Consider the following 14,294-nt stretch of genomic DNA (forward strand, 5'->3'; position numbering starts at 1 on the left):
AAATGACATACCTGTGGTGTCAACCCGTAGCACTTTATAGAGTAAGAAGTCTGACTTTTCCTTGACAAGCTGGCTTTGCAGTATCCTCGCAACATCAGTCGCCCTCATGATTTTAAAAGGATTGCTGGTCTGAACATAGAACACTACTGCTGTGCTGCGAAAGAAAAACAGAGAAAAACATTGCCATTAAACACATGCATCATCAACTGATTAAATGAAATTCATCGCTAAGTTTTATTTCAAGAGAGGAAAGAACCAAACACTTTGGCTAGGTACTCACTTCACTTTCCATATGCCATTTGTAAATCAACAATCAGGTGGAAAAGAACATTGAACTATCTGACAAAGGGTAGCGATCCTTTGCCGAATGGATATACTTGTGTAGTTGCTCGTGATTAGATCTCCCTTTCTTTCGGAATCTAATAACATTATTCAACTTTTTTTGTGAATACAATTTAATGAAGTACATGTACCTTACATCAATCACACATTAGAACAACGTAATATTGAGAACATCACTGAAGATAATGGGGTGGCTCAAGGCCAATAGTGGTTGGTGAAGTCTGTCTTTTTCAAAATTTCAGTTTTGTCTTTCTGTTTCTCATTTGTTAATTAAAAACACTCTATCTTAAGCCCTTCCACCTCTGGAAATAAGGGTTGTTAAAGGAAATTTCCATTGTTATAGGCCTTCTTCTGCTATTGTAAATAACTCCTCAATTACTCAAAAGCTTCTGTCTGTTTAATCTTCAAGCCCAAGGTTTTACCCAAAGAGGGTGTGGTTTACACACGTCAATCATAAAGGAGTATCATCAATATGGAAATATAGATATATTTCTTGCAATAAGGATACAAATACTGATATAAAGAAACTAGCAAATGAAATGGATCCAAGCAAATCTGTTCGTAATATTTGGTTTATTTAAATCTATGGTACATTTTGATGAATAAACGAGCACTCCAATTCATCAAAGAAGGTTTTGTTTGCCCCGTATCATCCTTAATGTTACGGCTTTAAGTGGGCCGGGTCCTGCAGGTTCTCAGCACCAGCAGTTCTTAAAAGCAGGTGCTGAGACGGGTCCATTTTTGCCGTTACCCTCAGGGTGAAAATATAAATCTTATCTCTGCAGCTTTACCCCCTAGCTGCCTTTGATGAAACTTTAAAGAGACTCATTATAGTTCTTTCAAAATCTCATCAAGTCAGAACTGAACCATTATCAGTGTTATATACATGAATACGAGCGGTAAAAGAGGGCAGCCCTGCCGTGTCCCCGCTCCAGGATCCACGCTTACGATCGGCTGGGACCAACGCGTACCCTAGTGCTAGGATTAGTGTATAGCAACTGGACTCACATATGAATATAAGGACCAAATCCCATGACTCTCAGTGCTTAGAGTAGGTAGCCCCATTCCACAGTGTCAAAGTCTTTTTCTAGGTCAATGGAGACCAGCGTCAACTCCTGACTGCGAAACTCTGGAGGACATGGGCTAGACATCTCAAGCACTTACAGAGTTACAACAAAGCAGGTACACCTGTGTATGATTGTCATGAGGGAGACTACAATAATCATGGTGTGATGTTCTGTTCTAAGGTCCTGCACTGAAACAAACTACATTAAACAAGTAACATTACAGGTGGGGGACGATAAATTAAATAATTTGTGACAGAAAGTTAATATCTTTTCAAAGCAGTACCAGCATGAAAGACTTTCAAGCAGTTCACATAAGTGGTATGTATATAGTTTAATGTGAGGCAGGATGGTGGTGTGAACAGCTTGTGATTAAAAATCAGTTATTGTAGTTGTGAATGCAGAGTGTCACACTTCCTCCTTGAATTTACATGTTGGTGGAGTAATAAGTCTGGTGCAAAAGGAACACTGTGAAAGTGTGTTTGACACAGCTGAGGGTGAAACTACGCGGGAGAGGAATCAATTTGTGTTCGTTTTTAGACTGTGAAACATGTTGTCCCAGCCATTAGATATGGGATGCGTCCTAAGGCATTTACAATTCTCAGGCTGCTACTTTCTTCCTTGGCCCATTTTTATCACAGTATGACACCAGATCGGTACAGATGGGGGTATTGGCTTTCCATTTCAGAGTTATAGATCGTTTGGCAAGTAGGAGAGCGAGGTATAGGATACAGGCAGTCAATTTATTCTTGTTACCGTATTTAAATAGACCCAAAGCACATACCTCCCAGTTGTTTAGGTTGGGGAAGCCAGAAGTGTTGGTGAGTGTGACAAAAATGGTGGAACAATAACTCGTCAGAGAAGAACACATATGTAGTAGGTCTCTTGTGGGTGTGTTGCAGAAGGGACAAAAAGCATTCGCACCAAGAAAAAATGTGTTTATCCTGCCAGGGGTGATGTAGGCGTGACAAAGAATATTCAATTGTATGAACTTAAATCTAATGTTGACTGAAACTGTGTGGATAGGTAAACATGGTTGACTGGGTTCAAGTTTGGCAGAAGGGTAAAAGAGCCTAAGCAGACTTTCAAGTCACAAAGGATACTGTAGCTGAGCCGCTGAGTAATAGTGTTCAAAGTGAGGGACCCTCAGCCCGGCCCATCTACCCTGCGCTAGCCATTGAGCCATTTGAGGATGGGAGGTATGTGTGCTGGGTTCCTACCCCAGACTAAAAAAACAGAGTCACGACTAGGTTTCTTGATTTGAGCTTCATTGTAGCTAAAAGATTAATCACAAAAAGATGGAAGAATGCCAACCCCCCTGTGGCAGCTAGCTGGAGAAATCTGCTTTTAGTTTGGGTACGAGCAGAAAGCACATCACTACATAGAGAGGAAATAGCCAGGTTGCGCAAATACCCTATCGCTCAGCAATGGGACACCATACTTGCTGACTTGACACGAGCAGGTGGAGTAGAGGGGACCAACCCTACACAGGAAGCTGGTAGGCAGGACTCAACTGCAGGACCCCGGACGCATGGCTCCCCAGATATGCAAGGCTATAAGATCCGGGACGAGGAGGGTGGTCATGTCTAGGACAAACATGAGTGAGGGAAGGGGAGACATAAATATTTACTTTTCCAAATCTCAGTGGGACGGGATGATATATACGCAATGAGATGACTGGGTTGGTGACACACCTCCTTTATAGATTTGGGTCAAGGCGCAACGTTATGAAGGCAGTTTTCTTTGTTTGTTTATGTTTGATTGTAATAGCAAAAACAAAAAATGTTATCTGATTTTTTTCAATTTGTCACTGAACGGGATGGCCAGGTATAATAATGGATGTGTACAGCTATCTGTATCTGCCAGAATACCAAAGGATGGAACTATGGACAGTTGAGGAATATGTACTGTACTAAGAAGAAATGTATGGACAATGACCTGCTGTATAATTTTGTGGTTTACTATAAGAGGCATAAGTTCCAATAATAACAGCTGTACCTTTTATTTTATTGTATTGATATGGCTATCGACTCCATATCTCATATCAGCCCTTTACCTTGCCTTCTCCCTATCTCCTCCCCAACATGCAATCTGTATGTTTGACAAAATGCAAATAAAGATATTCAAAAAACAAAATTGAGCCATTTGAGGTTCCTAAGCAAAGTGTACAGTTAAAAAGAAATCGTGGGGTGGTATAGTCAGAGGTTGGCAAAGAAGTATTGTAGGCGAGGGAGCATTACTATCTTGGACAGGGTAATGTGGTCCATGACTGATAACGGATGGATTCTTCAAAAGAAGCCAAAATCAGTTTGGTGAGATTTCCATCAAATAAGTCCTCTTCAGGAGTGATAAGGTAGCAGAAAGAGACATCCGTATAGTTGAGGGCTCCCCTACCCAGGTCCAGCTGTAGCTCGGGAATTTCAGGGAGGAGAGAGACAAGACGTATTCCAGTTAACCTGTAGCCCCAAAACCATGCCAACTGCTTGGAGGGCAAGCACTATGTTGCAGTGATCAGCATTAATATATTTACCATAAAGTAGCATGGTTTGCCCCGTATCATCCTTAATGTTAGGGCTTTAATTGGGCCGGGTCCTGCAGGTTCTCAGCACCAGCAGTTCTTAAAAGCAGGTGCTGAGACGGGTCCCTAACGAGCTCTCCATTTTTGCCCTTACCCTCAGGGTGAAAATATAAATCTTAACTCTGCAGCAGTACCCCCTAGCTGCCTTTGATGAAACTTTAAAGAGACTCATTATAGTTATTTCACAATCTCATCAAGTCAGAACTGAACCATTTTCAGTGTTATATACAACAAAGCCGTAGTTGTAGTTTCTTTATCTTATACAACTAACAACCATTGACAAAGCCAATAGCCCTGTTGTAGGTATAATGTTACTTCTTGTTTTATATATCTGGATGCAATGATACAAACAGCAAAATACCAGTCGGCCGGCACACTATGCTAGGCAAAGACTTTTAGCTTATGTGTTTTTAAGTTACACCCTTAATTACACACGCCATGTCCCCTGAAGCGACCCCGACAGTTTTTCATCCTACTTTAAACCCAGCTTAACTTCTAACCTAAAACAGTACTGATGTGAAATAAATGACTTGAATAACAGGTACCACCACGGACTGCTATGAGGGATGAAGGGAAGAGTTCATAAGTCACATCCACCATTTAAATATTATTTCTAAATTTCCAATGTGATGGTAGGCACAGAATAAAATAATAAGAAAAGGAAAGTGGATGCTATTTATTCAGAAACGCGAGACTCTAGCGCCTTAGAACATAGAAGCCTGAAACAAAATTATTTTATTCTTATTCATCATAGCTGACATTAGTAAAAATAGAAGCTCACATATTTTCCTCAAGTTAATCTGGTTTCCTAAATCAATGCAATCTTGAAATCCAAATATAAGAGGGTGAAAATAAGGTATTATAATGTTAGGAAATAAATCTTAGGCATGACAAATTTATGTTAGTTTAACAGAATCCATAAAACGCTCATACACATTGATCCGATGTTATAAACAAATAAACCTCTTGATTTGGGTGGGCTTCCAGAAAGGTGTTCCTGTCATGAATTTTTCTTTCTGTTCTCTTTGTTAAAATATTCATTCTATTGCCCTGTTAATTTTTGAACCCTTGAAATGCATTGAGTTTGTACTGGTCTCCATTTATTGTGAAAATAAAAACATAGGGAAACTGTGATTCCATAACCACGAATTCCTTGTGGTTTATAGGACAGTTGTCTGTAAATTAATTACAGCAAATTTGAAAAAAGTAGTTATTACAATAAACAAACTGGATTAGGAAAACGTGTCACATGTAGTATTTTTAGGAAGAATGGTTTTATTTTCTGGAGTTAACCATTGCTAAACCATAACATAACGAATGCCTCATACCCATTACAGTGGCATAGTGTGACATGATGCATTGTTTCATTACATTATTAAGTCTTTGCCACACATCATTATTTTACATTTCACTGCCACAGCCCAACATCATGGACAATTCTTTGTGAACGGACATGTATAAAACATTTCCATCGGAAAAAAAAAGTTATGCAGTTGTCCTGTGTAAGACTCAAGTACCTTAAATCAGAGTGCGCATGTATCCTCTGAACTCGGATGTCTGAGTCCAAGACATTGAGTAGAATCGCCAGCTGCCTCACAAGTGTGTCCTTCTGCTGTTCTGTTAGCTGGCCTACTCCAACTTCCAATATCAGCTCCACCAGGTTGTTCTTCTTGGGATCTAACGAAAAAATAGTTTTCAGTGACAGCATTAAAGATGCTTTGCTTGCTGCTGTGAGGTTAAACCAGAGCAAATAGGCATTTTGGATGCATACTGTGTCATAGAATATCAATATTTTAAGATAAAACATGTTTGCCCCTTTACTAGATTAAAGCGTTTGATTTTGCCTAGCAAATAAATCCTTTATCTTCAGCATATTTTTTGCAGGTGCTGATAAAGATTTTTTTTTTTTTTATTATTACTTTTCAATTTCAGAAAAAAAAAACCCAAAAAAACGTAAGTATGTGTTGTCTATTTCCATGCAGTTAAATGATATCTCTGTTCAATGTGGTAGGAGAAAATTATCAATAGCACTGTATTCATGATGTACATGTAACTTGCCTGGGTCAACACGGTTGAAGTGTGTATGAAAATAGCATTAGGCTTATTTTAAAATATATCGACTTCTTCGCTAAGACAGTCACCTTTCATTAGTCACCAGAAGGCCTTTTGCCTCTTATAACAGGGCATGATACTCCTTCTATTTTCCCCAAATTTATGTGAATTTGCTTGGGCATCCTCTGTACTTCCTTTCTGCCACTACACATCAGTCCTTATTGGTATATTAGACTTAGTATGTAGGAGACAAGCTACTCCTCCACACTAAAGCGATATCTTGCCTGGCTACCACCAGTCCAAAACAACACAGCAGTTTGCTTTATTTCATTGACAGGCGGTCTCACCAAATGCCCAGTAACATGATCCTGACAACCATTTCAATCTGAGACGCTCTCCCACCCTGAGGCAGAATTCTACTGTGACTAGGCACTCCCACCATGTGGGAAAGTAGGGATCGACTGACCCAAAATCTCTCAATGATTCGAATCTACCATGCCAAATACCTTGAGTTGGGTTTGTGTATAATATATTAGATTTAATATTTTGAACCACACCAGTTGAAAAACTGCTTTTTAGCCACCTCCCTGGGACTCCTTTTCTCTGCTTCCTGTCAGTCATCAAAGTCTACCACGTCTTTCTCTCATTTAAATGTTCCCTGCCCAGAGTTGGAATTATCAATCAATGTCTCATATATCTGTGACATTGCCTTCCTTTGCAAAGGATCAATCAACACACAACACAAGAAAACATAGACATCACTGCGTCCATTCCTTCCCAGTGGACTAATAACACGTGAAAACATCCTTGCAGAGCTGCCCAAATGCCACCTGGCACAAACCGCACTGCCCTGTAGCAGTATCACATCCCTCCCACCCATCTAAAAGATTAAGAGGCTGACACCTGTGGAAGCAGTTTGTATTTGATGGACGTGTATTACCACTCAAATGTTTCTCCAGTACCAGTTCTGGGCTATATCTATCTAGCTAGCATCGGATACACAGTGCCTCTCTTTATGCTATTACCCACTTATTACCCAGGATAGAGATTTCAATGTAAATTTTGGGTTCAACAACAGCCAAAAAATTAAATTACCATCTCAATAGTTCTTCATGGTAATATCTTCTGGAAGGTTGACCACACATAGGAAACTCACCATCTGAGAATGAACACCTTTACCCCACCAACCGACCCCCAGACCACTCTGAATTGTAGTGGACCTGAAACTACTCCTTCCCCCAATGCAGGACAGTTCTGTCATATAACTGCCATGAAAAAAAATTGAAAATGAGATCACAGTTTGCCAAGAGAATCACTAGTGCCACCACCATTCCATCCCCATAAATAAAAATGTATGATATTCTGGTGACTGGGAGTAACATGTTTTTCACTCTCTATACCTGGGTCAGGATCTAAAGTGCCTCTATATTCCAATAACTTGTTTCTCATAGAATCTTTATTGTTGCTGCTCCAGACAGTTCTGCTGCTGCAAGCCATTTCATTATTATTCCATATATGGAGTGAATCTTCACCCTTCCTCAGTGTTAATCTCCAAAAGCCATCCATCCACTACCATGCATATTCGGGCAATAGAAGGTGCCAGGTTTTCCCTACCATTATCAAAGGAAAAACATCATGTATGTCATATCTTTCTTCAAGTGCACTTTTCACTGTGTCAAAATGTCCCCTAAGTTTTGAAACTGCCATTGTAAAGTCATGGAACAGAAACACTTGCATTCTCATACATTATTGCACTCTTTCTTCTACTGTTCACCGCAAGAATTATGTCTCGATCTCTAAAATATAGAAGGGGGTGGTTATGGCTCACGGGGGTGCTCCAGGAGGTGGCGGAAGAACTGGCACCCTGTGTCCACCAAGAATGATGGAAAACCCTTTGGCTTCCAAACATTCAGGATCCAATCCTTCAAAAAGAGCTCCATGTTCTCGATTTTCCAACTGTTCACAATTCGAATATTGTTAATTCTCACACTGCCTTCCTCATCCTCTATCCTAGAAGCCATCAATTTTTTGTCTGTTTGTAGTTGCTCTACCGATGCATTGAGAACTTTCATTTCGGAGATGTGTTTTGCTGATTGTTCCACAATGTCCACTCTTTCAGGTAGCTTCTTAAATTCAGCCCTGTGTAGAATCACCTCAGTAGTGACTATATCAATCTTCTGCTCCAAGGCTGATCTGGATTCTCTCAAATGTATTAGTAATCCTGCCAATGATGGTTAGGTTTAGAGACTACATCAGAGGCCTGTGGGTGTAGCTCAGCAACAGATATCCAGTCTTCTAGCAGCAACATGGCGGCTGCAGGAGTAACTTTAGACCTTTATTTAGCCCACCGCCTTAATCGAGGTGCTTTGTGGTCATCAACTTGCAATATGGACCTGGTCCTCTGCCCGTTCCACTCAGATTAGTCAATTTAGTCAGTGCCACACGAGGACTGAACACTTATTCAAAGAATGAGAGTGGCCCACACTCTCAATAGTTGGCACTCGTCTCTGTCATGGAGCACAACATCAAACAGCAGCAGGGTAGCATCTGGAGCGGGCTCCTCCCTTGGACCGATCCATCAGAATTCCGTGTTGGCCCCACCCCTCCCTTCTACAAGAGGCCTCTCTCTCAATCTGCAAGATTTGGCTCATTATTATGAGCACCATGGTTGTCCAGCACTTCACTGAGGTCCCACAACATATAGGAGTAGGAGCCCATTTCCAGGGAATGCCACACTTAATGTCTGCGTAGTACCCCTATCGGGATCCAGCCTACTCAACAACTCAAGAGCAGGACACACCCCATTGTGGCATGGTCTTGCCACTGAATTTCCACACTGGATATTCACCATGGTCCCAGTGCAGGAGCAGTTCTCCTACTCTGGAAGGCACGCTGGGGCGAGTAAAATGCAAAATATACCAGGATATTTGAGGAATCGTGATGGCCGCATGGGTGCTCCAATACAGTGCGCCCATTTTGGCTGGCTCTCAGCCATTCACCAAGAAATACGTTTTTATCTAATGCTGCTACCATAGATGCTGGGGTTTCAATGCACAGGGTGAAGAGTATGGCATTCGGGGTTAAGAGATTGTGGTATAAGGTAATGATATGGGGTACAGGTTAAGGTTTTGAGGATTAAGGTCGCGGGTTATGGGGTTGGGTAGTAAGGGTTAAGGGATAGAGGTTAAGGTATGTGGTTAAGAGTTATGCATATAGAGTAGAGGGGAGGGTTTTAGGGATTAATGCTGTGGGTTGGGTGTTAGACTTTAAGAATACTGTAAGGTGAAAGGGTATAAGGTCCTAGGGTGTGGATATAAATTTAAGGGTTTGGAGTTACGGAGTTAAATATATAATGCAATAATGCTTCCGTTCGCATAAGGTGGTACTTTGTGGCACATTGTGGGTATCCATACCAAGAGATGGTGATACATTTGCATGCTTGGCAGAATTGGCAGTATGTGCAGCAGTTGGGCAAGTGAAAACATGACGAAAATGACCAACTGGTGTCTGGCCATAAAACATGTATTTATTAATAATGTGAAGTTGGTATGTCAGTATATAACAGTGTATTTCAGAAAAAAAGGCCAACTATCGATGTGAGAACTTGAGTTTATTTTTCCAAGATTAAAAACTTGGATTTGACACTAAAATGTGTGTATTTTTATAAACTGATCATCTGATGTTTGGGACAGAATGATTACATTTCCAATTATACATATGTAAAGCTGATATTTGATTGATAATCGCTACTGTCTGAGACTGCAAACTATATACAGACAACTAACTTGACCCTCCTCTGAGCAATATTACAGGTGTAAGAGTCTGTTAAATATGTAGCTCTGCTGTTGAAAATCTGAGGTCGTGAGATTTGTGTACTTGGTTGTTATCCACTAAGCCCCTTCAAAGGAGACTCTCAATGATAACACATGACTTAATATCACATTGGAAGGGAGATTGGATTGAAACATTAAATTAATTAAAAGTATGGAAGAGAAGAAAGATGCTATAAAAAATTATTGGCCATGTGAAAATGCATTTTCTGAACTGGCAGTTTATTCTATCGCTTCTTAAGACATTTTTAGAGATTCTGTTCTGAGAAATGTGTCATTTTGGCTCAATTTTCTCAAAACGTTGGAACATCACTTGGGGAGGGTGATCCTTGTTTGCCATAAATTGAAAGTATTGCAATATTTCAGTTTTACCCTTAAGAACCTATTGTTTTATTAGAAACTGTGGCATTAGTGCTGTAAATTTACAAATTGGCCTTTTATTTCATACTTTTCTTTGTGGAAAGGAACATCCTGCTGAGTGGAAGATGACCTCACTCACTCCTCTCACTTGCTAGGTGCATTTTACGCTATGTATTTGTGCCCAATACTTTAAAAGATTCAGCACCTATTGTATGTTGCCTGGAATGTCACGATACAAACACAAATAAACTTACTTCTCTGTTTCATGGACTTCTGGGGGCATTTCATAAGATTAATGAAGGACCTGTACGGAACTAGAGCACCAGACTCCCGCAATTACTAATTCCTCTACAATGATGTACATCTGAAAAGTATATTTAGACAAGAGCATTGATACAGGTTGTACTAGTATGAAGGACATTAGTTTGTGTTTCACAGAAGGCTGTGCTTGAAGGTAAGTGCACAGAGATCAAAAAGAAAAATACATCTTGAGAAAATTGATATTTAAAAGGACGATTTCTCATTCTGGGGATCAGCTGCCTACTCTGTAGGCGATACATCTTACTGGAATGAGAATCAAGCAGTGCCACGTGTATAATTCAGTTATTCGTGTATGCCCAATACGGGCTTCCAAGACATCCTGCAATGACCCAGAAAGTTATCTGATGTCTGCCTCTCATCAATATGTATCTGCCAGTCACTTGCGGAGAGAGGCGGGACTGACTAATTAAAAGATACAACTTTAACAACATATACTGGATTTACATTTGGATAGAAGCAAGAAGGTATACTGTAAATGAAGTACTATTCTAAAGCAAAGACTTTAAAATACAGGTGCTATGAGTGATGTCTTTTTTTTCATATGCGTTACTGTCAGTTCCTTATCCGGATCACCATAATGTGTTTAGGATAAAGTTGAGGGACCCGATAGCTGACGTTGTGCCTTTTACAGAGAAAAGCAACTGTTGCATATAGTATTTTCATTGCCCTGCTAATTTTCCAACTCTCTAAATGTCATGTGGTTGTGCATGTCCCAATGTATTGTTCAAATAAAAAGAAGTATAGAGACAATTTGATTTCGGAATCACGGATGCCTTGTGGTTTATAGGATAGTTGTCAGCAAATTAATTATAAAGATTTTTAAAAAGGTAGTTATTAGAACAAAAAAACAAAGTAGATTAGGAAAACGTGTAGTTTGTAGTATTTTTAGGAAGAATAGTTTTATATATTGCTGCCTTCTACCTAATCCAGCATGGCTATCAAAAAGAAAGTGTACTACAGTAAAAGGAATGTTCACAATGTTGTATGATTTTCACAAAGCTTTTGTACCATAGATATTCTAGTAACATAATTCCTGCCAGGTTTGTTATGCAATCAGAGTTAGCTATGTTCAAAGTAAATAGTGGAAATTCCGTAAATCTAACATCTCTGCCTGAATTCTGATGACGATGAGTATTATTAGCAAAACAGTAGTCAGTACTGCTTAGTCAGTACTGCTTTAGTTTACTGAACCCCAGAAGCATGCCGGAGCATGTCGAAGATGAGGTAATCCTTGCCTTAACCACTGTACTAGGCTATGCAAAGTAGGTCTTCCTTACCAGGGAGAGGCCTACAATAGTACTGTTACTTTGGGATCTTAACCACTTTTTAAATACCTAGGGCCACAACCATACTGTGCATGTAGGCTGCAGCCAAGCATATTAGGGACTTTGATTGGTCAAGTCATGTGACAATCTGTTGCAAAGTAAATGTGAACGAAGTTCAATTACCTCATGAAGCATCTATTGTTTTAGTCACCATAAGGAATTAACAATATCTCAGAGTATTCAGTGAACCCCACAATGCAGAAGAGCTCATTGGGTGATACCAGAACCTAGAGACTTCAGACAGCCACCAAAATGGAGAAGATTCATGAGAATACATGAGAATGTGCATTGTACATTTCATTCTTTACAATAATATATATGTTTTAAACTGTTAACCCCTTAACTGCTGAAGCTTTTTCACCCCAGTGCAGAATCCTTTCCTGATGTCTTGGGCAAGTCACGCTGAAGCCTCATATCTTTTTTTCCACATATTTTATCTAGGCAAAATTTGTGTTCTTTTTCCCTACTTGTTGGGGATTTTAAAAGTCCATTGGTTTTGTGGATTTTCCTGAAGAGGACAGCGGAAATTCGAAAATATAGCAAAAATTCAGAGTTATTGTGGAAAAATGGGAAAAAGAGCCGGTCTAGAAAATGTTTTTTTTTCTGCAAAATGCAGTAACAAAGATGTGGTGAGCATAGATCACCCTTTCCCATCTTTCAGTAAAAGGCAGAGATGTAAAAACATTTTGTTTGCCATGGGTTTTGCATTTTTAGGTCTTGCCTAGGCAGCGCGCATGCGCTGTCTCACAGAGACATCAAGTAATCTGTATCAGGGGTGAAACTCCGCCTATTGCCGGGTAATTTCTCCTGCCGCTTGCCATTAGTAAACTCTGGCATTGATCTTCTTAGCTGGCTTATTATTGGCTGTCGATCCGATCTGTCACTTCCATTTATTCTGAAACCAGCAGCGCCTAACTCCAGTTTTCGTCCTCTTTCGTGGTTCTATTTTCCTTTTGGGACTACTTTTTCTTCATCTTGTGTTTCCCTGGCTCAGCGCCACACATGGTTTATGTCTGCCTCGCTTTGCATTTGTAGAAACTGTATTTTTTTTTTTTTTGCAGTGCGCTATGGCACTTTTACTTTTACAATGGGGCCACACACAGCGCACGATCATTATCTTTTTAGACTCTCCCTCCCCACTCTATAGCTATGTACATAGTATCTCTTTACCAGCGCAGCACCGTTTCACGAGCGCTGCGCTGGTTTTCCTTTCACCGTTGTGTATTTGGTCTGTACACATGATGTTGGTCGTAGAAAGGCAGGAAGCCTTGTGTTAAACCTAAACAGAGATTACAACAGACGCTACAGTCATAGGTAACTCATGCGCCAGATGCCAGCGAATGAATACAAGGTAAGATGCCATTGATTGTTTTTCTATATTTATACTTCAGGTTGATGGAACCGCACGCATTAATAATTTAGTTGTTGCAAGCTTGGCGTGGCAACATTCTGGCGCGCGGCAGTGCTTTTCTTGCACTAAAGCCAAGTCCAAGCACAAGTTGGGGAATGGTCAGGGATTAATCAAGGGGCTCATAAATCTGTGTTATCTCAACTGCAATGATATCTCGGACAATGAAAGGCTAATAACTTCTGCCGTGGAATCATTCTGACCGATGGCGAGAGCCAAGCCCTTGGATGGTGCTTTTGCCGAGGCCTGCACAGTGATAATGGCTCTGTAATCCGTCTCAGGCGCAGAACACGAAGGCACAGATTTAGCAGCTATGATACAGCAACTCATGCATATGTATTTCCCACTCCTCCGTCTCACTGTATCTGCACTCCCTTCCCCTCCCAATCAATCATGGGGCTCCAGCAGAGCACGGGAGCCAAGCGGACAGGGGGGAAGGGTTGGGCTGCAGCCTGCCTCAGAGCAGGGGGCACTGCTATCTGTGCCTGCCCTGCTCCTCGAAGCCAGCTGCCCAGGCTCTGGTCTCCAGGGAGAACTGCGTGTCTGAGCTCTTTCTATGTATCCTGTTTTTAGCCATACATTACTCCATGACCTCCCTGTAGTTCGGAAATGTCGTGTTGCCTCCCCGGCTCACACACTTGCTTTGTCCCCAGCACAGGAAGCTCATCCACAGCTTGTCTTGCTTTATAGGTTAATGCTTTGTAAGCACGGTTGCAGAGCGTGGTGAGTGAGGAGTTTTGTGGCATATTTCATCTCCAGCCTTAATGCATTCGGCTTCTCCTTGATTACAGTCCTTGCTTAACTCCTGTGTGCCTGACCAGCTCCAGACATTGAGTTAGTGCATTACCCCTTTATCATGGCTCTTTATTGAGAGGGAGGTCATTATTGTCATGAATAACACGTCTAGAGGTGAAGCTCTTATGTCCGTGTTTGATACAGTGCTTTGGGAGTGGACGAGGAGGCTTCATCGTAGGCCTGGTTTGAAATCAGTGGTGTCATCAGTCAGAATGTTCT

At 40.8% G+C, this 14,294-nt stretch overlaps 1 protein-coding gene across 1 annotated transcript in view; it reads right to left on the reverse strand.

Moving 5' to 3' along the window:
- KIAA0319 (KIAA0319 ortholog) overlaps nt 1–14,294 on the reverse strand; it is a 415,358-nt gene that overhangs the window by 70,468 nt on the left and 330,596 nt on the right. Inside the window, exons 16-17 of the mRNA XM_085607057.1 lie at nt 5,502–5,661; nt 12–154 (exon numbers count right to left, since the gene is read on the reverse strand). Coding sequence (XP_085463183.1) covers nt 12–154; nt 5,502–5,661 — 303 coding nt within the window. The remainder of the gene's footprint in view (nt 1–11; nt 155–5,501; nt 5,662–14,294) is intronic.

The sequence above is a fragment of the Triturus cristatus genome, chromosome 5_2, assembly GCF_964204655.1.
Source record: "Triturus cristatus chromosome 5_2, aTriCri1.1, whole genome shotgun sequence".
NCBI lineage: Eukaryota > Metazoa > Chordata > Amphibia > Caudata > Salamandridae > Triturus > Triturus cristatus.